General features: G+C 38.2%; 1 protein-coding gene across 1 annotated transcript; it reads right to left on the bottom strand.

Annotated features, from left to right (window-relative positions):
- Positions 1 to 172: 172 nt before the first annotated feature.
- FAM98A (family with sequence similarity 98 member A) lies at positions 173 to 17,526 on the bottom strand. Its single transcript, XM_003125249.6, has 8 exons — positions 17,404 to 17,526; positions 14,448 to 14,596; positions 11,376 to 11,510; positions 7,639 to 7,823; positions 6,532 to 6,612; positions 5,595 to 5,711; positions 2,073 to 2,240; positions 173 to 1,988 (listed from the first exon to the last, which is right to left on the bottom strand). Exons 1-8 carry the CDS (start codon positions 17,454 to 17,456, stop codon positions 1,314 to 1,316), a joined length of 1,563 nt encoding a protein of 520 aa, XP_003125297.1. The 5' UTR covers positions 17,457 to 17,526; the 3' UTR covers positions 173 to 1,313.
- Between the last annotated feature and the right edge of the window lie 10,151 nt (positions 17,527 to 27,677).

The raw sequence follows: 27,677 nt of genomic DNA, 5'->3' as shown, positions 1-27,677 counted from the left end.
TATTTTTCAATTTACTTAAGGTTTTAGGGTAAGGATTCTCACTCATCAAAAATTATGTTTCAAGGCAACACTTCAGAATCTTTGGGATACAAAGGCCTTAGTTCATAAGCTTGAAATAAGCATTCAGAATAATTCAGTTTAAAAAAGTGGCTAAAATAAAACTCCAACCAAAGAGAGAACATACACTTTTATTGCTCACCTTTCACACAAAGCACACCTCCAGCCATTTTCTTTCACAGCTTGACAATATTTACGTGTACAAAAACCCAGCAACAAGTGTCATGTAGATTTCAGTAAAGAAGAGTGTCAAACATCAACTCAGCCAGGCTTTTGTTCTGCAGCAATAATAAAGGGCCTCCTGCTCTAAGCAAAATCTGTCCTCTTAACTTGGTAGTGCATTTCTTCCATTACAAAAAGTCTCCTGCCCAAAGCAAATTAACTTGTATTTGCTGAGCCAGTGGTATTAACTCGTGCATAAAACAAATTTCGGATTGCTGTTTCTTCTAGCAGATTTCAAGTAAAAATAAGGTGAAGGAGGAACTTGTTTTGAATGGATGCAGGTCAGTTTGAATTGCTCTACTTAAACTAAATGCCTACATGTACTATAGGTTCACAACTTAGTTTGCTCTTATAATCTTGACGGATTTTAGCCGTGTTCAAGGTTTTCAGAGTTGAGCATATGGTACAGTATTCCACTGAAAGGATAAGGCTACTGACTGTGCTGTCTGCAGAAGAGCTCATTTAATAGGAACTGATCTAAAAGTTCTATTATGAAGCAAATGTTGCATAACCTCTTTGAATAAAAAGCCAATCAGGGCAGAACTGTGCTTGGAAAATAGGCATTAGAATACTTTAAGGAAAACACATATAAATGGATTGTTAATAATGAGGACGGTTTCCTAGTTGTTAATCTAAAAAAATCTAGGAGAATCCTCATTTTTTAAAATCGCATATTGAAAACCATGAAAACTACTTATTCAAGTAATTGCTTCACAAAAGTATGCATGTTCTGGCTGTGGAATTAGTCTACTGGTCAATTAAAGGCAATTATAATTACCTGTTAAGAAATTCTTCATACAAAGGAGAGTACTGTATGTATTTCTCAAATAAACAAGCATTATGTAAGTCCATTAAGGGGAAAAAAAGAAAAAAAAAAAAGAACAGTATTGAATGAAGACCTACAAATGCTTATGCCAAGCAGGAATCTGCCTGCCACCTCTGGTGTCACATTAATTCAAAATCCATGCTGGATTCAGGATTCTGAAACTAAGTTTCTATTACTTGAGCTCTAGCAAAATGTAAGGTGTGTAGCCTCAACTAGTATAATGTCTTCCCTGTCCAAATCCAGAATGATTATACTGGTAACCTCCATGCTGGAAGTGCTGTTCAAACTGTCCTCCTTGGTGATAATTCTGGCTCCCTCTTCCTCCCCAACCTCCTCCCTGGCCTGCACCACGTCCACCTCGGCCTCCACGACCACCTCTCCCTCCTCGACCACTGCCTCGATCACCACCATGGTGCCCACTGTCCTGGTATCTATTGTCCTGCTGATATCCACCACCCTGGTATCCACTTCCCGTATATGTCGATGTTTGGAAGCCACCATAACCACCGCCTTGATAGCCACCACTGTGGCCACCATGATAGCCACCTGGCTGGAAACCCGAATCTCGGTAACCACCATCTTGGTAGCCACCTCCTCCTCCACTCCCTCCATCTGTCCAGCCTCCTTGATGCTTATTTCCTCTTCCTCCCCCTCGGCCACCATGGTCGTAGCCACCGCCACCACGTCCACCTCTCCCTCCTCCTTGTTCATGACCTCCTCGTCCTCCATACGAGGAATGTTCGTAACCACCTCTCCCTCCTCCTCGGCCTCCTGCTTGCTGCTGGGGGCCATCTTGCCTTTTCTGCCATGGTGGCATCTCTGGGGGTGGAGGTTCAATTTCGTTGGGTCTACCTCCTCTGTCAGGAACCCTGCCCATCAATACCTATGGGACAAGAAAAGGTATGTTAAATTATTTTATAAACAGAAATAAATGTGTATGAAAGAAAATAAAAGGTATTCTCATCACCTTGTTGATGGCACAGGCAGTCTTTTCTCTTATAGAGCCACTGCTTGTCCTTAAAATCTTTGACAAGTCTTGTCTTGCGGCCAAAAGATGGGCAACAGCAATAGTACTTTTAGGAGATAAGACTGAGCGTTTTGGCTGGTAAACCTTTGCTAATTTTTCAGTCTGACTCTGTTGAAAGGAAGTGTTCAAAGACAAATGTCAATTTTCAAGATGAAACAGAAACATTGATATTAAATGAGTTAAAGATTTCCAAAATATCTGATAATATTTACTAGACTCCAGATAAGAGAGAAAGTTACATACTCACCATTGCTCCTATCTAGTGAAGAACAATCTTAAGAGTACGGCTGTCAGACTTGCAGATACAGCAAGGAATGATGGGGGGGGATGGGGGAATAGAGGGATAGAGGGGTTTCCCTTTAAGGACTGTGGGGCTAAAAAGGTTCCCCTTGCCATGTGGTCTCACAACAAACATCTTAATTTTATCTATTTATATGAATGGAAACCCATTTCAACAATTCTGCTTTTTAAAATTTTCCCATCTGCTTACTGTGATTTAAAAATGTTACCTGTGACTAATATGAACTAATTATGGATACACATTTCTTGTAGAAGTGATCCCCCATATAATACTTTCCTTTATTATAAATAAAATATACAGAAAAGTCTAATTTAACATTTAGTAGAAGTACATTTAATGCACTTGTAACCTAAGACCACAAAAGATTAATGAACAAAGGATTTAAAGAGGAAGTTCACACAAGAGAAAATAAAGTTCTAACAAATATAAAACATGTTCTCCAGACAAGGATAAATAAAATGTAAATCAAAGTAACCTAAATTTGGGGAAGCAACAATAATTTCTTTTTAAATTCTGGAAGAAACAGCTACAACTAAGTACATAGGAAAATAGCACAAGGACAAAAAAAGTTGCTTAGTCTGTCAGTTATAGGCAGGTACTCAAATATTGATGGTAAATGTTTATATTACGTGAAAAGAGATGTAAAAAGGTATGTTTACTATAATTATACATGTGAACAAAGTATGGAAGATAATACTAAAAAAGAAAATAGCCATTGTGGTTAAGACAATGAGATGGCCATTAACTTTTTTTTGCCACACCTGTGGCATGCAGAAGTTCCTGGGCCAGCAATTAAACCATGCTGTAGCAGTGACAACGCTAGACCCTTAACTGCTGGGTCACTAGAGAACCCCAGTGACATTTTTTTCTTTTTTTGGCCACAGCATGTGGAAGTTCCCCTGGCCAGAGACTGAACCCACACTGTAGTGACAATGCTGATACTTAACATTTTGCACAAGAGAACTGCAACTTTTTATTTTTAAAATTTTTCTTTAATAATTAAAAGACTAAAAAGACTGCCATTCCATAGCTTATCTAGGGAATGTTTCTTCAAAGTCTTATATTTCTTTCTCTTGTAGTCACTACTGTACCTATAATAAGTTTCAATTAATGTTTGGTGAATAGAAACAAACTCATTTGAGAAAATAGTTTTATGTATGTTTCAAATAAAACTGATTTAAAATGCAACTTAAAAGTGTTATAAATACATAAATTTAATTACATGAAACAAAAGTTCATGTTGTGCATATCAAAAAAATTTATAGGGGGTTCCTGTTGTGGCTCAGTGGTAATGAACCCAACTAGTACCTATGAGGATGTAGATTTAATCCCTGGCCTCGCTCAGTGGTTTAGGGATCCGGTGTTGCCATGAGCTCTGGTGTATATAGGTCACAGACGTGGCTCGGATCCCGAGTTGCTGTGGCTGTGGTGTAGGCCAGTACCGGCAGCTCTGATTCAACCCCTATTCTAGGAACTTCCCTATGTCCCAGGTAGGGCCCTAAAAAAAGTGATTTGAAACAAAGTTTTAAAGTAACATATCACTACATAAATTTCACTAAATAAAACAAAAAAATACATTTGTACAAGTTAACTGTTATAGCCCTTCCTTCTCATCTCTAATATATTTATGTATTTTGTAGATTCATTGTTTATTATAGTTCCAAAGGAACTTAAAAATTACCTAGATGAACATGGCAATTTTGAAGACGTCAAAAATGAGGAGAGTAAACATAAGCTCAGACACAGTGCATTAGGACCCTAGAAGTAAAGTCCATTAACTGCAGTGTCAAAACCAGAACCACAGTGTTAATGTCTGGAGTCAGTGCACATCCATCAATCACTACATGCTCTTCTAGCTGAGAGCTGCAGGTTTTTGTTTTGAAGTATATGTACTATATAAGAGTGAAATGAGCGTTTTTATCAAAGACAATTTAAGAAAGGACTGGTATTTCCTCAACAGTAGTCCCAAAGGAGAACAATTTATTTCCTGTGTGACTACTGACTCACTGTGAGATCTTAGTCAAAACCTTCCATTTACTTAGGTCTCCATTTTTTCAGCTGCAAAATGAAGCAAGTTAAGATGATCTCTCAGACTTCTTTCAACACTAAAATAGTGTAACACAATAAATACCTACCCCATCAATTTAGCAGCTAAATAGGACTGTGCCATGGTTTAAAGATTTTACGTGAAACTAACATACCACGAAGATAATTGGAGAACTAAATAAAAACAGTTTCTCAACTCAGAGAAATCTACTTTCAAAAATGAATGCACTGGAGTTCCCTTCATGGCTCAGTGGTTAACGAACCCAACTAGGATCCATGAGGATGCCATTTAGATCCCTGGCCTGGCACTGCTGTGAGCTGTGGTGTAGGCTGCAGACTCGGCTTGGATTTGTATTGCTGTGGCTGTGGTGTAGGCTGGAAGCTGTAGCAACGATGATTCGACCCCTAGCCTGGGAACCTCCACATGCAACCCTAAAAAGCAAAAAAAACCCCAAACCAAAATAAAACAAAACAACACTAGTAAGGGAACATCCAATAATACTAACATATTTGGACCAATCTCCACAAAATTCAAGAATGGGTTCAATTTCAGGAATATAAGGTCAAATTAATCAACTGTGCCAATTAATTACCACCTACTGATAATATAGTAGATATTTAACAAGTATCTGTTGAATGACCAAGATCTTTACTTGGATTAGCTCGTGTAAGTTGAAATAAAGTTTTACCAGATTCTCCAATTCTCTATAAAAGGATCACAATGTCCAGTCCTCCTAAATCCAGTTTTCCTTATATTTAGTTAACATATTTTATTAGCAAATTATATTGTTAGCTTAAAGTATAGTAAACAAATGGTTTCAAAATAATTTTTAGTGATTTTCAGATACTATTTCCTTTTCTCTCACAAATGCGTACTGCCAGTAGGGTTTACAACATATAGATTTGTTGAAAAACATTAAGAAATTGAAAAATAAATGCTTTCATTTTTGCTGAATGGCTGAAGTAACTGCTACTCAGTAACTCACTAAAGAAAAATTAATTTGTGTATCTCCTATGTATTTCTCTTAGAGTCTCCAGTGTACCTAAACTGTGCTAGGAAAGTTTAAGGGTCATGTCTATAAACACTTCACTCTTTTAAATGATTTAATGTGTACCTTAGCTCTGTCAGACCAGCCAAAAGACTGGACAGTGACATCCAAACGTTTTATTAGCAGCTTTCTCCGAACTTCATATTCATTGGCTATGGCTTGGTTAATTGCTTCTATCTTTTCCTGAAACAAAATTAAAAAGACCAGTTACACTTTAAATCTGCTTGACCCTCTATTGCAAAAGGGCAGAAACAGAATGGTATCTGTTTCATTCATAAGTGAATCCCCAGCACTCAGCACAAAATCAATCAGGTTATTTAATAAACAGGGTAATAAAAGTTATAAATTAATGAAATGATAGGCATAATAATGTCATCTCAAAATATAATAAAGCAGAGAGTTCCCATTGTGGCTCAGTGGAAACAAACCTGACTAGTATCCATGAGGATGCAGATTTGATCCCTGGCCTTGCTCAGTGGGTTAAGGATCTGGCATTGCCATGAGCTGTGGGATAGGTCACAGATGAGGCTCAGATCTGGCATTATGTGGCTGTGGTGTAGGCCAGCAGCTGCAGCTCTGATTCGACTTCTAGCCTGGGAACTTCCATATGCCACAGGTGTGACCCTAAAAAAACCCCTGTAATAAAGCATATGTAAAATATGAAATTCTCATTTAGCTTTCCCAGAGTTCACTGTGTGACGCTCAGCCCAGTGAAATTTTTGGCTTGAAGGCAACCCATTTGGCAATTAGAAACATGCATCATACTGAACTTTAATCTATTTTAATCAGCTGTGTGAAATATTTACAATTCATGAAATAAGTGCTTCTAATCTTACAGAATAAAATTATGTTGGATAAGTCTTAAGATTCACAACAATGATTATAAGGATGTCCACCTAGGAAACCACATATTAGAAAATGTAACTTCAAAAGCACAAACATAAATATCCTGAGACAGGAAGGTGGTTCCTTACAAAGTTTACTCAGGATGATTACTACTCACCCAGTGGGCCGGTCCCATTGGCTTCTTCAATAAAGGCTTTCCCACATGATTAGGTGGAACTTTTGCTAATGTTTCCTTTAACTGACACAAAAACATAAATGAATGAATAAACAAATCTAAAAACACATCCTCCTCATCTTCCCAATTCCCATCATATCCTGCCATCAAAAGAAGATTCCTGACAAAGGCAAAGGTGGAGGATGTTTGAAATGTACAAGACCCACACGATAAAGACACTCACTTGACCCACTCCTCACGTGCCTATGGAAGCATGAGTCCTTCACTGCACCTAGAATAGTGCCTGACAACAGAGGGCACTCAATGCGTATTTGCTGAATGAATGAATGAACACACAGAAAAATATGGACTGTGGATACACTGCTGCTCCCCTGTAGAGTTCAGCCAAATTTGTGCACCATGGCGTCCATCCACCCCACAATGCAAATGTACCAATTCTTAAGAGTCCAGCAGATATGCATGTAGAGGATAACTTTGCTATAACAAATTTCATTCTCTCCTGTTCATTAATTTTTTATTAACATTTCTTTCCTAATCAACTATGTAAAAAATCTTTTAACTGTTGATTAACGTGGTATAAAAGTAATTCTGACTTATTTTCACATCATAGATAACATTAGCAGTCAACATATCTAGTTTGCCAACTGAAACATATAAGACTTGAAGTGACTGGATTAAAATCCCAAACATTAATATCCTTTTATGTCCAGTCAATGGGGAGAATAGAATGTTGGTAACATTTAATGATAAAGACCTTAAATTTAATTGCATCAAAGTAAGTTTTAATAGGACTTAAGTCCTAATTCTTTTTACATTATATCTAGTTTATTTCAGTTTATAAATCAAACTGTAAAGTCTCCTTTTTTGGAAAAGAAACATGCTAACATGCTAAAAAAAAAAAAAAAAAAAAAAAAGGAAAATACCAATTTCTTTTGAAGGTATCTAGGATTTAAAACCCAAAACTCATTAGTAACAATCACTTAATAATATGCACATTAGGTTCCCATTAAGAGAAATTAACTTGCTTCATTTCAAACAACTGTAGGACTATGCCTTTAATACACTACAATCTGGTACTAAAGGTCTTACTTTTTTTTCAATCCCGCTGAAGAATTGGAACATAGTTATATTGGCTGGAGGTTTGGACATTCCTAGAGCAATACATATGCCTTTCAACTCTTGAAAGACCTCACTACCGCCTCCTTCTTGAGCTTTTTTTGGAGGAGTATTCACACAGAGCATTCTGGCAGCTTCTAGTTCTGAGATGAGGTATGCTGAAGTAAACAAAATAAGATTTCAAAATGAGATACAGCTATAATTAATAGTCATAAGTCTGGAGTCACAACTCTATAGACCTAATGATATGTAACTTTTAAAGCTGCAAGAATGGATTAGAAACAAGAAAGGAATACCATTTTTATCTGCAAATGACATAACATATAAACTGATTCTGTAATTCAGTATTTCACCAATATATGTTTAAAGCTTGATTTAAAAGCAAGCAATTCTTCTTTGAAACCAAAGGATCAAGGTAGATTACATCTAAAAATCTGGATTCTTGTATTTCACTATTAAGGAGCTTCCAGAACAGGGGTTGGCATCTGTTAATGAATTTACAAAAGGTGGCAGGTGGCTAATTTTTAGCAACAGTTAAAAAGGTTGTCATTTTTCTTTTTTTACGTCTCACAACTGATATGCACCAGTGATATAACTATCCTGCCTCTTACCTTCCAATACTGAGGTTATCTGTTTAAGATTGGAGTGAAATAACAACATTTTTAAGTAGTCAAAGCTTCAGGTACAAGAGAAGATGGAAGACACTAAATTCATATTCCTTTTTAATGGTATCCAGTAGCCTAAGGTCACCCTCTGCCTGTTCATGAAAACCCTCTTCCACCTATATTCTTTTCAGTATTCCCCTTTCTCCTACTTTCCTCATTCTCACACCCTCCCCCTTCCCTGGAAAAATTAAAAACCGCCAAACTTTGTAATCATTTCTTGGCAGAGTCCTTTGGTATCAATATCATTCCCTTGTGTGCTGATTTCAGCCAGGTATGATGAGGGCTGAAATCTGTTTCAGGTAATTCAGTTGAAGGTATAAACATTAAATCTTATTCGCTTGACCTTCCCAAGGACATTTAAATTTTTATAAAAGATGTTTAATAATCATTTGGATCTCAGGATTTCAGGGTATGTGACAAAGTGAGAACTTTCTGACAATATTAGGAAGATAGTTTTGGAAAAAGACATTTTCTGGGCTCTTAAGTCCTATTATAAGTATAAAAGAATAATCAGCTTGAATATCTCATTTCCTACACCCAAGGTGTAATGTGAGAAGTACAGGGGTCATAATTCTGGCAGATCATTTCTGAAAAGCTGCCAACTCCTGTTCTAGAATAAACACAGCTAAGTTTCTGGAAAGGTCATTCTAAATGGATTTGATAAAATCTTAATGTGTTCCATATTGCAAACCATATGAGTTAAAAGATCAAAAGAGCAAAACCCCACTGTCATGAAAATAATCAACTGTTTTTGCAAATATGGTTTTATTGGAACACTGCTACAGTCAGATTCATTTACATATGATGTAAATGGCTGTTTACATGCTACAGCAGCAGAGTTAAGTCAATATGACAAAGGCCTTATGGCCCACAAAGCTGAAAATATGTACTATCTGGCCCTTTAAGAAAAAGTTTGCCAACCCTTGTTCTAGAAAATCATATATGATTTAATAAATCAGTCTCTAAATTTGGGACAACATAGCTCAGGCATTCACAAAATTAGTTCACCAACACGATTACCATCAAAAAACATTCACTGTAGCTGATGTGTTCAAAGTACCAGCAAAGGCACTGGAGATATAATACACAACAAACAAAAACGATTATCTCTACTGACAATCTAGTTAGGAATAAAGAATACATGTATAAAACAATAACCGACTTCTTATACCTAAGGGAAATAACCTGACAACCAGAAAGGCCAATGCACAGCCAAAACAGTTCTTAACCTGACACTTAAAAGAGTTTTTCAGCCACTACAGACTATTAGAGAAGAGACTATTCTGTTTTATTAACAACTCTAAAGAGCTTGGTTTATTTCTTCCCACCTCAAGAACATCATGTTTTAAAAGATTCAAATCAGTAAGGTAAGGGTGCTGGAAGAAGTTAAGTAAAATTACAGCATCAAGATGTGACAACTAATACTTGGATAGATGAGAAATACTTATACAGAGTGAATAGAGAATGAGTACATGTACATAAATGGATACTAGCATGAGAGAGGATACAAACTGAGGGGAATATTTTAGAACGGGGAAACAGCAGAGCAAAGATAAAGAGGAGGAAGGGAGCAGTGGGTATGTATGCATGAAGAATTTCAAGAGCAGAGTAACCTTTAGTTCATTTAGTCATTTAGTTGAGAAGCAAATAGTTGTATATTCCTGAAGTGCTTAAAAATACAGTCTCTAATAACGACCCTGAAGCCAAAATAACAATATTCAGAGCAATCTGCTTAAGAAATATGAAAGAGGCAAAGGCATTTTATGAAAATGTAAATATATATATCCCAAGTGGTTTTTATGAGTATCAGCACTAAAAAGACCAAACTCTGAGCTCTTTGGAAGAATTTTCTATTCAGGGTCATTACTAAGCTTTCCACACAGCTTTTGTCTTCCTATGTAAGATAACATATTCTAAGTGCCAAATATCAGGTATTGGTAAGGATAAGCAGTGCTACAAAGAAAGATTCAGTGATAATACCATGGCTGAGCCAGTTACTAAAATTATACAATTTGAAGAATAATGAACACATGCGTAAGAACTGTAATGCAACAATATTAGCATCTAAAGCAATACCTAACATTGTGTACCTATCCCCTGCCCCTACACCCATCCAGTAACAATCATTTGACAAATGGGAAGTTAAGACGGTGATTTTGGAATACCTTAGTTCCCAAGTATAATGGCTGTGAACAAGATTTTTTTTTTTTTAACTGAACCTTCAAAATTGGAGTTGCATCATTTTTCAAAAGCCATAGTTCAATTGCAAAAAAGCAAACATTTAAAATATCCTCTGAACTGTGTTTGTCATAATAAGAAGTATAATATTCAACTACCCAAAGCTTAATCTAAATGTGTCTCAGAATGCTACAAAAATTCAGAGTTTAAGACTATTGGTCGTATTTATTGGAGAGTTTATATAAAGCAATTAAATCTGAGTCTACTTACTGTTTTTCAGGGTGAAGAGAGAAATATTTGTTAGTGTATTAAGAAGGAAAGAACTTCTCATAAAAATTTATTTCCTGGAATGATCACTAAGTATAGGAACAATCCAAATAATATTCCAGAAATGTCTACAATGTAATTTGACATATTTGCAAACAAAACCAAAATCCCCAATTACCTGGCCACAAAGCAATATCTCTAAGACAAAATAAATAATTACACGTACCATTTATTGCGCCTAATGAATGATTATTGTCCTCAAAGAAATTACTTAAAAAAAGAATCTTCATTGTTCCCCTGTATCTTCCCAGTTATTTTTAAAATGTGCTTCTAGTTTAGAACACTAAGGTGTGATAATCACACATTTGGACAACGCTCCAGTGCTACTGCTAGTCACCTTTGGTGAAGCACAGCAGGCTGAGCACCACACCCAATTTAAACAATAAAAGAGTAGCAATTAAAAAACAACACTGCTACCAGTGCACCAACCCATCATTAGCTTCTAAGTTAGGAATTTAACAGTTTTCTTTTAACCTGTTTATTAATCATGGAAAACATAAATAGAAAATAAGAGCTACATTCTAGTAGCCATGAACTTACTGAGCAAAAGGAGGCAGTTCTTCTGAACGAGAAGGCGCTTGGTCACATCCCCAGATGTCAGTGAAAGATATGGACAGTTCATCTCCCCTAGTAGGCCACTCACCTCAAGTTGGAATTCTTCAGCTTCACTTGGGCCTTTTAAGAATTAGAATAATCTTACTTAATAAAAATTACTGTTTTTTCCATTAGCATAATATTTATGCATAAATTGAAATTTTTAATAGGATTTTCCTAACACAAGTTCCTTTCTCTTCTAATTCACCCTTTCTCACACTACTGCCAATTTGCTTTCTTAAACAGTTTTCATTAAGTTATTGTCTTATTTGAAGATCTTTAATGGGTTCCTAATTTCTACCTCATCCAATCTAATTTGCTCTGGTTGGCTTTAAAGATTCTTCATTGGCTCTCTGCTTTGTCTTAGTATATTGTTAGGTAGTAGTTCCTACTACATGTATGCAGTAGTTACCTTCAACCTCCACAAACATTCCCTCTATTTGTGCAGGCTGGTCTCACTGTCCCAAGAACGGCCAGTCTTATTTCTATTTTTGTGCCTTCACTTCAGTTACTCCCTGTGATTGATAGGCCCTCTACTCTCTCCTCCTTTATCAAACACCACCTATCCATCAAAGCCAGTGGTCTTGCTCCTTGATGAAACCTTCCCTAAGGCCTGATTTTCTTTGTGAACCATAAAGTGAAGTATTTAAGTACTGTACTAATCTCCAGTTGCTACAGTTGTGCCTAAAATTCCCAGTTAGAGTACATGTAAAGATGGTGAACTGATCTGTATTTCTGTATTCCCAGAACATGTCAACGATAGCGTTCACGGAGTGAACCAAGGACGAGCAATGCCCTTTCTTCCTTCCTATTGGTGCTCTATCCAATATCACAGAGCTATAATACTTTACTAACAAACTTTCAGACAGTCACTTGATTTAAGTACATTTTCTCATCTGTAAAATGAGAATACATTATCAATGTTTTGCAAGCTGTGTTCTCTGAACTCCAGTTATGTTAGAGGCAGCTGGGGAGGAGAGAGTTGGGCTCAAAGTACTCCCTCTCAACTTTATCTAAAAAGCCACACTTTTACCTGTTTTATATTGACTCCTATAAGATAATTTTCACTTGAAAAAAGGGGATTCAAGTTATAAATAATTACCATCTACTACAGGTGGTGTTTTCAAATGCATCTACGATCTTAGAAATATTAGGTCAAGAGGTGGTGTTAAGAGCACTGGCTCCCAAACTTGACTGCTGGGCATTGAAGCCTGGCTGCATCACTTACTGGTTCTGTGACCTCAGGCAATGTACTCTGTGCTTCCTTGCTTAATGTATAAAAGAGTAATAAAAGCTGTCTGGTAGGGCTGCTCAGAGGTTTAAATGCGATAACACTTGTAAAGTACTTAGAACATGGTTAGTGCTCAATGTAAGTATAAGCTGCTGTTATTACTGTTACCTTATACTCTCCTTAACAATTAGATTATGGATGCAACTATGTATACACATTAAATATACCAAACATGCAAGAGTTAGCTTTTCTTTTTTAAATTAAAAAAAAGAAAAAAAGGAAAAAAAAAGGAGTTGCTGTCATGGCTCAGTAGTTAATAAATCCGACTAGGAACCATGAGGTTGCAGGTTTGATCCCTGGCCTCACTCAGTGGGTTAAGGATCCGTTGCTGCTGTGACCTGTGGTGTACGTTGCAGACATGGCTCAGATCCCTCGTTGCTGTGGCTCTGGTGTAGGCCGGTGGCTACAGCTCCAATTAGACCCCTAGCCTGGGAACCTCCATATGCCATGGGTATGGCCCTAGAAAAGACAAAAAAAAAAAAAAAATGTTTTTAGGGCCACACATTTGGCATAATGAAGTTCCTGGGCTAGGGGTCAAACTGAAGCTGCAGCTGCCAGCCTACATCACAGTCACAGCAACACCAGATGAGCTGCATCTGTGACCTACCACAGCTCACAGCAATGACAGATCCTTAACCTACTGAGCAGGGCCAGGACACTAGCTGGGTTCATTATCGCTGAGCCACAACAGGAACTCTGAGTTAGCTTTTCAAAATGGGATTCTGTGGGGGGTAAAAAAAAAAAAATGGGACTATGTGTATAGTTCTCCATAAAGGGAGGTTAGCAGATGGGCATTTTTCGCTATTATGGGTTTACCTATGATAGGAGGGAACCAGGTGGTGGAGTATCAGGTTCCACGCTTTTGTCTCTTTCGTCGCATCAAAACTAGTGCTAAAGCAGTAACAAAATTGGCAAATATAAAACAGCTTTCAACAGCATAAACCTGACTGGATCTGGTTTGGTGCTGGATCTGGTTGTGGTGCATTTAGTGATACATTCCTAATGATACAGAAAGCTTCTTAATAAAGCATCCTTTCTTCCCATATATAACAGAATTATAAAGCATTTACTTTACATGCTATGTGTATTTCTGGGATTTGGTAGTCCTAAGAGAAAAATATCCCAATTTCTAGTTCTAGCCATCAATTTAAGATTTCACAAATTTCCAAGAATGTAAAGTTCATATATACTTATCTCTACTTTTTTATATCCCAGTAATAGGGTTTTTCCAACTTGCACAAATTTTTTTTTTTTTGGTCTTTTTTTGCCATTTCTTGGGCCGCTTCCACGGCATATGGAAGTTCCCAGGCTAGGGGTCTAATCAGAGCTGTAGCTGCCAGCCTACGCCAGAGCCACAGCAACGCAGGATCTGAGCCGAGTCTGCAACCTACACCACAGCTCACGGCAACATCGGATCGTTAACCCACTGAGCAAGGGCAGGGATCGAACCCGCAACCTCATGGTTCCTAGTCGGATTTGTTAACCACTGCCCCATGACGGGAACTCCTTGCACAAATTTTTAATAGCTGTATAACTACATTCTGATTTTTCAACTTTAGAATCGCCTTATCGCTAAAAACAATGGAGGAAAAAAACGAGTTGGTTTCTTTACATTTTTTTTTACATTTACAAAGAACTCGAAATTTCAGCTGCAGTACTGATAATGTTCACCTGACAGTACAAATTTTATTTTTATATTTAGCACCTAAAACTGAATGTTTACTTACTGTTGGTTGCTTGAACATTTTCCTCTAGTTTACAGAGCACTCTTAATTCAGACACCAACCAAGCACAGAGTTTGGTAAACTCAGGGGAACTGGCTCCAGCAGAGACTGCTTGAGACAGAGCGCCATCTTCTAACAATGGACCCTTGTAACTGGTGAGTAAGAAATTACACTTCAGAAGAATATAAAATCATATCTAATATATTACAGATACAATATGTTTACATTTTATTTTTATAATTAAGCAATGATTTAACACAGATAAGTTACAATGACCAATCTCTAAACTTGCAAATGTAAACTATTAGAAAAACAAGCTAATTCCTTCAAAATATGGGACTATTGAATAGAATCATATGTACTACTAAATTACGTCAACCTCTGTACATTTACTGAGAGCCCTTATTGTACAAAGGTTTACTTTCTTACTTTAACTGAATTAGCACTAAAATTAGATTTCTAAGTGATAACAAATTATACTATAGTTTACTATCTCAGAAATAAAACTTGGGTTATCTTTTCTAGAGGTTTTACCAGAAATTAATTTGATTAGGTTTTTAATGACTGTCTTTAAAAGCAAAAACTTCCCAATTATTCATTTGTTTTCCTTTTTCTATATTTAATGACATTAAGATGAGTAAGATATACTAGTAAATTAATATCAAGATTAATTTACTAACTGCTGGTGAGCTGATGTTTAGGTGAACTGGTGCAAATGAATCCTAATTCTTTGCAAGTGAATCAAAGGTCATTTTAAAAAATTATTAAACATTCAAACACTCAAAAGACAATAGTAACAATGAACCCCAATCTAGAATATGGCTAGAATTAAAGATTCTGCCATTCTCAAAGTAATTTTAAAACACATATTCATCTTTTATGAATGAAATCTTGATAAAAACGCTAATCATGATACATTCAATATACTTAAGATAACTTGATATTTAGAGGTATAGAGATGTTAGAGAAATGTAACATTCAACCCTCTTAAAATATAATTATATGTTTATATTTTTAATGGGACAGAAGAAATCTTACGCAAAAAGTGAGATTCTATATAGTCTGGCATCTAGATTCAAAACCACATATTGCTAGAAACTGGAATAAACAAACTAGGCCTACAAATGTCTCACTGTGTTACATACTTAAATTTTATTGATTTATCCCACAAGTAATTACTGAATTCTTACTGTGTACCAGGTGAGAAATAAATGGTCATTTATTTCTAATATTTCCCAGTAAATCCTTGAAAAGCACACATCAATCAATTAAGACTAATTTTTGATGGCTGAATGCCACCAAACTAACACGTTACGGGTTAAAATTTATAGTCAAGTTTTCAGAAAATCCCACGGTTTATCTTACAACCCATCCCAATTATTTATTTAATTAGTGTTATTACAGTTACAATGACTGTTCCAGTACCCAAGAGAAGAAAAACACAATTAACAAAGGGTAAGAGAACAATCATAGGAAGAAGTGGCATCCATCATCAGTTGTTGCAGATGGACTTCATTTAAGTAGGGTTTACCTTCATCCTCTCATGCTACTTCTCCTTCAACACTAAGTGTCACTTCTAGGAAGCTTAGGACTTGTTTCCTTTCCCAGTTTTCTTTCTTCCTGGCTCTCCTCAGTTCTCAAGGCATATTCTCACAGTGTGAACTTTTCTTCCACCTCACTTTGTACCCTTAAGTGTTCAGACCAACATTGCCAACAGACCCAAAGTGTTTACTGAATACTTCATGTGTGAAATTTAACAATTTAGTCTAAGAGGTTCACCAAAAAGACACCACTTTGCTGATTGTGACTTTTACTTAGGTTCTCATCAAAGAAATAAGCTGCCTAAAGTCTGACTTTATTCATGAAAATTCAGAGCAAGCTCCAAAGAAAAGAGCAATGGTAATTCATATTGACAGAAAAAGATAAGCACAACCACTGCCTTTCCTAAAAATGGGCAGACTTTGGGAACCCTTGTTCTTTTAATACTAAAGTAAGCTTTCCCCCAAAGGCTTCCATGGCATGGAAAAACCTAGAGGAAGGTTTTGATAAGAGACTTGTTACTTTTATAGTTTTCTAAATCCGTATTTTTTTTTTTTAAGCTGTACTGTGGGCAAATATTTAATTATACAATTTGTTTCTGGACAGCATTTAGCCCAAGAAATTCTAAGTTCTCAAGTTTTAAGAGAGTACACTGATCTGGGTGACCCAGTGAGATAAGCAGCCTTATTTCCAGCTTCCAGATACTGATGAATTATGGCTGGGTTAACTGTCAGGGGGAGACAAAAATGCACAACAAATACGCTGGGACTTGGTGGGTGAGGATGCCCCTAAGACTAAGAGCTAATGGCGGCTCAGTGAAGGTGTGTCAGAGTCAAGGGAAACAGCGAGTGGTTCCCATGAAGGTGGTGACAGGTTAGGTGTATAAGTGAGCTGGCTGGCAGAACGGATGCAGCGCAGACATGTGCCTTAGGGAAGCCTGGGTGCATGCAGACATGACTGGGCAAAGGAGATTTTCTGAGCGAAGTGGGGTGGGGTAGGAGCAGGGGCTCAAGACAGAAGCAGGAAGTTTGGAGGACAAGTAGGAAAACAGAGAATCAACTTTGGCAACCTCCAGAGTGAGGGGGTAGGGCAGAAGGATGGGGAGCACGGAGAGAAGCTGGGGAGGGGGGTGGCGTGAACCAGAGCCCAGACAATGACACGCATGACTGACAAACGCTGCGGGAAACTTGGCTGCACCGAGCACAGGGCAGGCCTAGGGGCGTCGCAGCCGGAGGGCCCCGACCCAGCAGAGCAGGCAGTGGACGTGGCATTGGGGTCCTGGAGGTATAGGGAGGCGACAGCCAGGAGCCACGGGGTGAGGCGTGGAGAGGCAGGTGTCGCTGACTGAGGTGGAGAAGGAGTTTTCGGGCCGGTGGGCGACAGTGTGGGGTTTGGGAGACCCGTGCCCTGGCAGTCTTACCCTAGATCTTCCAACGACTCCAAGATGTCAGACTCCAAGAGGTCACACTCCATGCTACTGTGGTATTCAAATTTCCGAGTCGTCAGGCTCCCCTCTTCGCCGGCAACGCGTACACTCGCGCATGCGCTGCTTCCCCGGAACTTCCAAATCGACAGCTGGCGCCTCAGTCCATGCACTGCGCATGTCCGGAGCGTGCGTAAGAAACTTGGTCCCGCCTGCCGGCCCGCCCCGGCCGCCTGAAAGATGGTCAGGCGACACTACACGCACATGCGTATTACTGAATAGTGAAGCCGACGGCCCCAAGAAGGGCAGGAGGACTGGCTGCGTGGCAGCTGGGCGTGGGGACCTGGCGAGGGCCGGGGGCGCTCTAATTTTTCCTAATTGGGTGTGCGCATGTGCGAAGCTTGGGGCGAGGCGGGCGGGGAAGGATCCTCGGGCGGGGGAGGGTGGGGGTCCATAGAGTTGGGTGGGCGTTTGCTGTGAAACTGACTGTCTGGATCCCAGTCGCCTGAGTGGGTGACCAGCCTTACCTGTGGGCCGTAGAGAGGGAGAAGTTCGTTCGCTCTAATTCCTTAGAACAGGGCTAGAGACGGGACAAGTGCCGAGAATGGCAGATAACATGCCGTCGGAGTTCCTGGTGGCTGCAGTAGCTGTATTTCGGAGTTAAGGAGTAAACTTTCCCTTGACACGGATGTATTCAGAAAGTTGATTCATTCCGTTCCTTTGCCGTTCTCTACCAGACTTCTTAAGCCCTTCCCAGACACTAAGAATCTTTATTTTAAAGGGGTGGGGGAGGGAGGTAAGAGGGGGGCCTTCGCTGTGTGTCAATATCAAATAGGATGGAATATATTTAAACCCACGCAGTTTAAAGGGTAAATAAACTTTTTGTTGTACCGTTATCGATTTGGCATTTTTTGGCATGGTGTGACACTCGCATCACGATGGGCTGTGGTTTCTTGGCAGTTACTGGTTGGGTATGTACTTAGAATTTATTGAAAAAAATGAGAAAAATTGTTTTCGAAGTGATGGCATATTTAGAAAATTACATTTAACTATAAATGGGCATAATTGTGCACTGTGTAGGCATTAAAGAGTTTTCACACTGCTATCAGTAAATTTTATTTTGTAGTTCTCAAATATTTTGGTATCTAATGGATAAATGCTCCTTATTCTTCATAGTACCTTTAAAATTCCTTATTTTGCACCATCTGGAATGAGGGAAGGAATTAACATTTATTATGTATCTACTGTGTGTTTGAATTGTATTATTTCCTTGATCGGTGTTATTTTATGCAATCATCATAAGGCTGTGTAAGTATTACTCCCATTTTGCAGGTGAGGACACTAAGGCTTAGTTGGCTTGTCTATCAAAAATGGTAAGACCTGGCTTTTGAAACTGAGATATCTCTAAATTCATATTTATTCTTATTTGACTAGTCAAATAAGGATTTATAAGCAGGATGTGAAAAAATAGGAAGATGTAGCTAGTTGGATAAACAAATCATGTATGCTTGTATATCCTGTATATAAATACCTTAAAATAAAAACAATAGTTATTCTTATAGGGTTATTGAAGGTGCTAAACAAAAAGTAATTGTGCAAAATCAAGTTGGGAAAAAAGTTTTCATTCTTGACTCACTTTTCAAGGTAAGTTCTAACACATACTATTAGTGAGTGAACAAGTAAAAACTCCCCTAAATTTATTATTATTCTCTATCTAATGCAAATAGTTACATTAAATGGAGGGCAGCCAATGCAAAGTATTTAAAAAAATATTTAAAATAATTCTATAATGGATTTTACTGAAATAAAAACAATGATTTTAAAAGTAATATTGTCATCATTTCTAAGGATTTACTAGAAATCTCTTGCATTTTTATTTTCAAATTATTTGTTTGTGAATATCTGAAGACCTCATTCAAACAATTACATGAAAATAACTCTAATCTGGGAGCCCTGGTTTTTGCCTCGGTACAATATAAGAAAGAATTTTCTAACACTTAGAGTTGTCTAATATCCATCAGGTATCTTTAATAGATGAGTTTTCTGTGTAGAAGGTATTCAACTAGCAATAATGAATAATCAAGACTTAGTCCAGCCTTTCCAAATATTCTTGTAAAGAGTAAAAACATATTTTATAGTTGTGAAAAAAATGAAAAGGTGAAAACTGAAATGGAAAAATTGATTTTTGTTTTAAGAGGAGCATCTTTTATGTCATAACCTTAAAGATTATCAGGTGAAGTTTTTAATTATATAGTAGTTAAAATGTCTTGCATTCGTGAGTCTTAGGAATGTTACTTCTAAAATTCATAAAGTGTAACTTTTATAATGGCAAATAAGTAGGTAAAACTTGAATGTGAGATTTGTCATTTGTCATAGAATATTTTCTAAAAGTTTTGATTAAATAGGCACCTAAAATAATTTTTCCTTAATTGAAAGATTCTGAAAAAAAAAATAGCACTTTCCAGTGTTAATGAATTTGCCTTTTAAAGACTCACTCCAACAAAGAGAAAATAAGAAAGACCAAAGATTTGCTCATGTTGGTCATGAAATTAAGTTTGTATATGATACTAAATAAAGTCCTTTTCATTTTGCATTGTGAAAACAGTACTTTCCCCCGTTAAATATTATCATGTAGAATTAATCTTATAGGTTCTCAAATACTCTTATGGGCATGCCTTAGAGAGGTTGCAAGTTTGGTTCCAGACCATGGCAATAAAGTGGATATTCCAATAAAGAGAGTCATATGAATTTTATGGTTTCCCAGTACATATAAAAGTTATACTTACGTTATACTGTAGTCTGTTAAGCGTGCAATAGCATTATGTCTAAAAAAAAAGTACATACCTTAACTTCAAAATACTTTATTGCTAAAAAATGCTAACCATCATCTCAGCATTCAGAGAGTCATAGTTTTCTTGCTGGTGGAGTGTCCTGCCTTGATGTTCATGGTTGCTAACTGATCAGTGGTGGTTGCTGAAAGATGGGGTGCCAGTGGCAATTTCTTGAAAGCTGACAACAACAAAGTTTGCCACATCAATTGAATCTTCCTTTCACAAATGATTTCTCTGTAGCATGCAATGCTGTTTAATAGCACCTTACAACTTCTTTTAAAACTAGAGTCAATCCTTTCAAACCCTGTTCTATCAACTAAGTTTATGTAATATTCTGAATCCTCTGATGTCACTTTAACAGTCTTCATAGCGTCTTTACCAGGAGTAGATTCCATCTCAAGAAAACATTGCTTATCCATAAGAAGCAATTCCTCACCTGCTAAAGTTTTATCTTGAAATTGTAGCAATTCAGCATCTTTGAGCTTCACTTGTTATTAACTTATATTCTAGTTCTCTTACTATTTCTACCACATCCGCAATCTGAAGTCTTGAACCACTTGAAGTCATCCATGAGGGTTGTAATCAATTTTTTTCCTAACTCCTATTCATGTTGATATTTTGACCTCTTACCATGAATTCCAAATGTTCTTCATTGCATCTACAAGGGTGAGTTCTTTCCAGAAGGTTTTCACTGTTTAACCAAGGTCCATCAGACGAATCACTAGCTAAAGTAGCTAAAGCTTTATTAAATATATTTCTTCATTAACAAAACTTGAAAGTTGAAATTACTTCTTGATCTATGGGCTGCAGAATGAATGTTGTGTTTGCAAGCATGAAAACAAAACAACATTCATCTCATTGTACATCTCCATCAGAGCTCTCGGGTTACCAGGTTCATTGATGATCTTCAGTAATGTTTTGAAAGAAGAAATTTTTTTTTCTTTTTTTTTGTCTTTTTTGTCTTTTTTGCTAATTCTTGGGCCGCTCTCGCAGCATATGGAGGTTCCCAGGCTAGGGGTCGAATCGGAGCCGTAGCCGCCAGCCTACGCCAGAGCCACAGCAACGTGGGATCCGAGCCGCGTCTGCAGACTACACCACAGCTCATGGCAACACCTGATCGTTAACCCACTGAGCAAGGGCAGGGACCGAACCCGCAACCTCATGGTTCCTAGTCGGATTCGTTAACCACTGCGCCACGATGGGAACTCCTTTTTTTTTCTGAGTAGTAGGTCTCAACAGTGGGCTTAAAATATTCAGTAAACCACTTTGTAAACAAATGTATTTTGTAGTGTGGGCTTTGTGGTTCCATTGACAGAACACAGAGATTTAGCAAAATATTTAAGGGCCCTAGGATTTTTATAATGGTAAATAAGCTTGGCTTCATCTTGAAATAACCAGCTATCTTTGCCACCAAACAAGAGAGTCAGCCTGTGCTTTGAAGTTTTAAAGACAAGCGTTGACTTCTCTTTAGCTATAAAAGTTCTAGATGGCATCTTCTTCCAAAAGAAGTTTGTTTCCTCTCTATAGAAGAAGAGTTGTTTATGGCAGCGACCTTCATGTATTATCTTACATAGATCTTCTAGATAACTTGCTGCAGCTTTTACATCAGCATTTGCTGCCTGCTTCACCTTGCACTTTAAAGTTGTAGAGATGGCTTTTTTTCCTTAAACCTCTTTAAACAACCTGTGCTAGCTTCAAAATTTTCTTTGGTACCTTCTTCATAGAATTAAAGAGAGGTAGAGCCTTGCTTTGGATTAGGCTTTGGTTTAAGGAAATGTGCAGCTGGTCTGATCTACCCAGATCACTAAAACTTTCTCCAAATCAGAAATAAGTCTATCTTACTTTCTTATCATCCAGGTGTTCATTGGAGTAGCACTTTTAATTTCCTTCAAGAACTTTTCCTCTGCATTTACAACTTGGCTGTTTGACACAAGAAGCCTAAACTTCGGCCTTTCTCAGCTTTGCACATGCTTTCCCTGCTGAGTTTAATCAATTCTAGCTTCTGATTTAAAGTGAGAGATGTGTGACACTTCCTTTCACTTGGACACTTAAAGGCCATTGTAGGATTATTAACTAGCCTAATTTAAATACCGTTGTGTCTCAGGGAACAGGGAGGCCTGAGGAGGGAGAGAGAGACAGGGAACAACTGGTCAGTGGGGGCAGTTGGAACATACACATTTATCTGTTAAATTTGTTGTCTTATATGAGTGCAGCTTATTGTGCCCCACAGCAATTATAATGGTAATATCAAAGATATATATATCACAGTTCACCTTAACAAATATAATAATAACGGGGAGTTCCCATTGTGGCTCAGCGGGTTACAAACCCAACTAGTATCCATGAGGATATGGGTTTGATCCCTGGCCTTGCTATATGGATTAAGGATTCTGCATTGCTGTGAGCTGTGGTGGTGTAGGTCACAGATATGGCTCGGATCCTACGTTGCTATGGCTCTGGCTGTGGTGTAGGCTGGCTCTGATTCGATCTCTAGCCTGGGAAGTTCCTTATGCTACAGGTGTGGCCCTAAAAAAACAAAACAAAACAACCCAACCCCCCCACTATATATATAATAACAAAAAAGTTTGAAATATTGCAAGAATTACGAAAATGTGACACAGAGACACAAAGGGAGCAAATGCTGTTGGAAAAAATGGTGCCAACAGCACCAAAAATGGTGATAGACTTGCTTGAGGCAGGGTTGCCACAAACCTTCACTTTGTAAAAACAGGAAGTGCAATAAAGTGAAGCATAATAGAAAAAGGTATGCCTATTCATTAATAAAGAATCCTTTTTTTCGAATCATGTTTCTGGCTATGTTAGTATATTTTCTGAGCCCTGGCAATTTTTGAAGAATATTACAAGGTTTGAGAGTAATATCTTGTCTATGTTTAAATTGAGGAGTATATATATATATATCATATAGATATATACAGACATGAACAGGTCTTTCCAGAATAAAAGCTCCAAACTTGATTTTTTTTTTTTTTTTTTTTTTTTTTGTCTTTTTGCTATTTCTTGGGCTGTTCCTGCAGCATATGGAGGTTCCCAGGCTAGGGGTCGAATCGGAGCTGTAGCTGCCGGCCTACGCCAGAGCCACAGCAACATGAGATCTGAGCTGCCTCTGCAACCTTCACCACAGCTCACGGCAACGCCGGATCCTTAACCCACTGAGCAAGGGCAGGGACAGAACCCGCAACCTCATAGTTCCTAGTTGGATTCGTTAACCATTGCGCCACCACGGGAACTCTTTGATTTCCATTCTTTCCCAAATCTTCAGCCTAGCAGCCATGTTCTGCCAACCCACGACTTTGGCACATAACGAATAAGATAGACACTGGTCTAATTTGGATGCAGTAAGAGCTTGTTAGACTCTAGCCCAGATGTGACAAACTAGCATTCATATCAGGCCAAAAGTTGCATGGTTTTATTTGGCCTAAGTAATAGTATGAAGAATTTTGAATCATTACTTAAAAGTTTGGATACATTGTCTAAAAATCTGGACTTCTGGTTTTTCTGGAAAACATAAATCAGATGACTTGGCAGTACAAGGCCTTTCAGGCCCAACAAGGCAGAAATTGGTTTGGCTTGAGATGGCTGCCTCCTCTAGACCGGACATGAATCTATTAGTTCTTTGTGCTTTCTGTATCCCATCGTTCACACAATATTTCATATGCATGTACAACCAGAGATTTACTTTCCTTGAGGGCTTGAGAATTTCAATTTTATTCTTCTTAATCATGTTGACCGCTTCTTCTACTCTACCTTTCATAGGCCCTTGCTTTTTCCTCCTCTGCCCATTCTACTATGGAGGAAGAAAATTTTTTCTTCTATCCTTTTAGGTTTATGAATGGGGTCTGCAAATTAAACTGACAAAGGCAGTTTCACAGGAGAAAAGGCATATACATTTTTATTGATGTTGTTGCTATTATTAATTTTCATGGTGTTTCACAGAAATAAAGTGAAAACCCCAAAGAGAAGGCTGGACTTCAGAGTTTACATTGCCACTTTAATAAAGAGTGATACATTGTAAAGTGACTCAACAAAGGGAAGGGAGGTTGAGTTTCCAGGGCTGGTAAATTGTGGGAAGGTAAATATGTGGGGAAACTAATGGAAGATCAGGGTTATTTTAGTAAGGTTTGTTTGTGCAGACATTTCAGTGCCAACTTTCTTTCTTCTTCATGGCCATAAAACTCCCCCATAGTGGAGATTTATGACACTCCTAGCTTCTTAGAAGTTTCTGCTCTTAGTCATTTAATGGAAGCTCTGAGAAGACTTCTTTCTGCATCTGTTGATTTTTTTTTTTTTTTGTCTTTTTGCTTTTTCTTGGGCTGCTCCCGTGGCATATGGAGTTTCCCAGGCTAGGGGTCTAATTGGAGCTGTAGCTGCCAGCCTATGCCAGGGCCACAGCAACTTGGGATCCGAGCTGAGTCTGCAACCTACACCACAGCTCACGGCAACGCCGGATCGTTAACCCACTGAGCAAGGGCAGGGATCAAACCCGCAACCTCATGGTTCCTAGTCGGATTTGTTAACCACTGCGCCATGACGGGAACTCCTGCATCTGTTGATTCTTGATTGCCTTTATCTCAAAATAATCTATGCCTGTAGCCTGAAAAAAAATTTCACAGCCTAAAATTTGAGAGTTTTTTTTTTGTTTTTTTTTTTTTTAGTAGACTTGCTGAGGACTTAAGCCTGGGAGATATCCTCTCAAAAGCTCTGAGGGACTGCTGCTCGCAGCTCTAAGAGGTCAGGGAAGAGGCAGAATATGTAGGAGTTTTGGTAAAAAAAATCAAATGATTTCTATTAATTAAAGGTAACACAAACACCTCAAGTTAATGAAATTAGTGCTTTTCTATGTATGGAAGATTCGAGTCTGGGCTTAATGAAATTATTCCTTTGAAATGCAGGTAAACTATCTAGGACCAGAATCCTGTTCTTTTCCATCCTGAATTCCCTCAGGGTACACTGTTGTTAGTGGTGGTGGGGCCACTGCAGTGGCTGACATCCTTTGTTTGCTGATATGACAGGTGGCATTCTTTGTGCAAATGCCAAAGTAGCATCTTTTTTGGCCATGCCCATGTCATGTGGAAGTTCCTGGGCCAGAGATTGAACCTGCACCACAGCAGAGATCTGAGCCACTGCAGTGCCAGTGCTGGCTCCTTGACCCATGGGCACAAGAAGACTCCCAAAGTAGCATTTTTGGAGTGGCACAGTCTGACCCCCTTCACTAGTCACATGGAACTTTTGCTATTCACTTAACACATCTTGCCCTCAACATCTCTATACTTTGTATAAGTTGCTCTTCTGCTTGAAATCCTCTTTCTCTTATCCTCCCTTTAGACAGATTCCTCTGGCCCAATCTTTTAAGACTCAGGGTGGGGGAAGCCTTCTCTGACTGCCTAAGGCACTCATTCTATACCTCCCAAAGCTTCCTTCTTAGCATCTTGTCCCAGACAGCATTCCTGCTTTAGGCAAGTGCACAGATGTCCTCTGGTTTCTCTGTTGCTTTGTTTAATTCTGCCCTGTGCTCAAGGCTGTGTTCAGCTTTACTGTGCCACAGAGGTATCCCATGACTGCACTGATTAAAATTAATTTTCCTCTTCTGGATTTCTAATGTGTCAAGCCTGACGATCATAACCATCTGGAAAACTTATATGGGCCCCGGACCTCATCCCAGATCCTGCCTCTGATACTCTTGGATCAAAATTTCTGAGGTTGGGTTTAGGAATTAATTTTTCTTAAGACCACCTCAGGTGGTTTTATAATTAGTCCTTCATGATTTAAAATTTATTAATGTTATAGTTTATGTTGCTTATTTAATATGTTCTGATCTTATCCATCCAGTTGCCATCCATGTCCTACATATTTCTTAGTACATTGATGCATACATAATAGGCATAAAACTGTTGATTACTTTATTGACAGGAAATTTTCCTTTCTCATGACCAGATTTTGCTTTCTTCTAAAAGAATAAAGCTATTCTTTGCAGGGACTAAATAAGTATACAACAATGAATTACACTCTGAGCTCTTGGATCATCCTGGAACTCAGTCAATGGCTATTTAAAACTAGTCTATTCTTGTAGGATGATATGTTCTCCACTGACTTAGATTGTTATTAGCAACTTTGTCTTTTATCCTAGAGGAGTGAAACATTTTGGTGTAGGGGGTTAGAATCCTCAAGGAGACTTTTCAAGCTCTCCCTGTCTCTCCCTGAGAAAAGTCCCCATGAGAATAATAGCTTTTTTATTTTTTTTTATTTTTAGGGCTGCACCTGCAGCATATTGAGGTTCCCAGCCTAGGGGTCGAACTGGAGCTGCAGCTGCCGCCCTACACCACAGCCACAGCAATGCCGGATCCTTAACCCACTGAGAGAGGCCAGGGATTGAACCTACATCCTCATGGATACTAGTTGGGTTTGTTACTGCTGAGCCACAAGGGGAACTCCCTGGGAATCATAGCATTTTAATGAGAAATGCTACTGACTGGGAGTGTGTTGTGAAAAAAACAGGGCTAATGCAGGATAAAGGCTCTAAATTACTCTGCTAGGGAGAGCCTGTCAACATGACATTATGATTAGATAAGTGAACTTGAGGCTGATTTAGGATGTCCTCAGCAAATCTTAGTTTCTAGTTCTTGATAACAGTTATATACTTAATTTCTTTATTATCACAATAGGATCATTGTTTTTTAAACACAATAAGAAGATACTATATTTATGTTAATTTTATTATTTTATATACTTATGTTTGAGCTGAAACAGTCATATTCAAATCTTTGTGTTAGATTACTTCCTGTTTTGGAGAATTTAGGTAGACACATAAATTTGACTCTGAAGAGAAACTTGGGACATCATTCTGGACCAGCCATTCTCAAATGCTTCCAAGACAGAATTAAGTGCTAATGGCTTAAAGCATCCACTGTGTGTGATAATTAGCTTCTCTCTTATGTGCCTAGAATGCCAGCTATCTATGTAATCTTATACTAGGAGAAAAGAGTCACATTTTCTCTAGACCCCAGATCTCTCCTCTGCTTGATAAAGGCTAAATTATTTAGATTACAGTGGTTTTCAAGTGTGTGTGTGTATCAAAACTCTCTGGAGGTTTGGTTTTTTGTTTGTTTGTTTTTTCCTTTTTAGGGCTGCACCAGAGGCATATGGAAGTTCCCAGGCTAGGGGTTGAATCTGAGCTACAGCTGCTGGCTTACACCACAGCCACAACAATGCCAGATCTCAGCCGTGTCTGCGACCTACACCACAGCTCATGGCAACCCGGATCCTTAACCCACTTAGTGAGGCCAGGACTTGAATCCGCATCCTCATGGATCCTAGCTGGGTTCGTTAACCGCTGAGCCTCGAAGGGAACTCCCTTAGAGGCTTTTTAAAACACTGAATGTCAGGCCCCACCCCTAAAGGTTCTGATTCTGCAGGTCTGACGTG

This window comes from Sus scrofa, chromosome 3 (assembly GCF_054392235.1).
Source record: "Sus scrofa isolate SSC_HxYL_T2T_F1_AM1 chromosome 3, Sscrofa_HxYL_maternal_Yorkshire_Landrace_v2.0, whole genome shotgun sequence".
NCBI lineage: Eukaryota > Metazoa > Chordata > Mammalia > Artiodactyla > Suidae > Sus > Sus scrofa.
Note: the sequence above shows the minus strand (reverse complement) of the source record. Positions and strands in the feature narration are given on the sequence as shown.

What these genes read in the sequence shown, in the direction of transcription:
- FAM98A (XM_003125249.6), bottom strand. Translation starts at nt 17,456, where the DNA reads ATGGAGTGTGACCTCTTGGAGTCTGACATCTTGGAGTCGTTGGAAGAT. An exon ending in GAGTCGTTGGAAGATCTAGG is followed by an intron (nt 14,597 to 17,403) that starts GTAAGACTGCCA and finishes CTTACTCACCAG; the next exon opens with TTACAAGGGTCCATTGTTAG. An exon ending in GCTGGTCTGACAGAGCTAAG is followed by an intron (nt 2,241 to 5,594) that starts GTACACATTAAA and finishes TCCTTTCAACAG; the next exon opens with AGTCAGACTGAAAAATTAGC.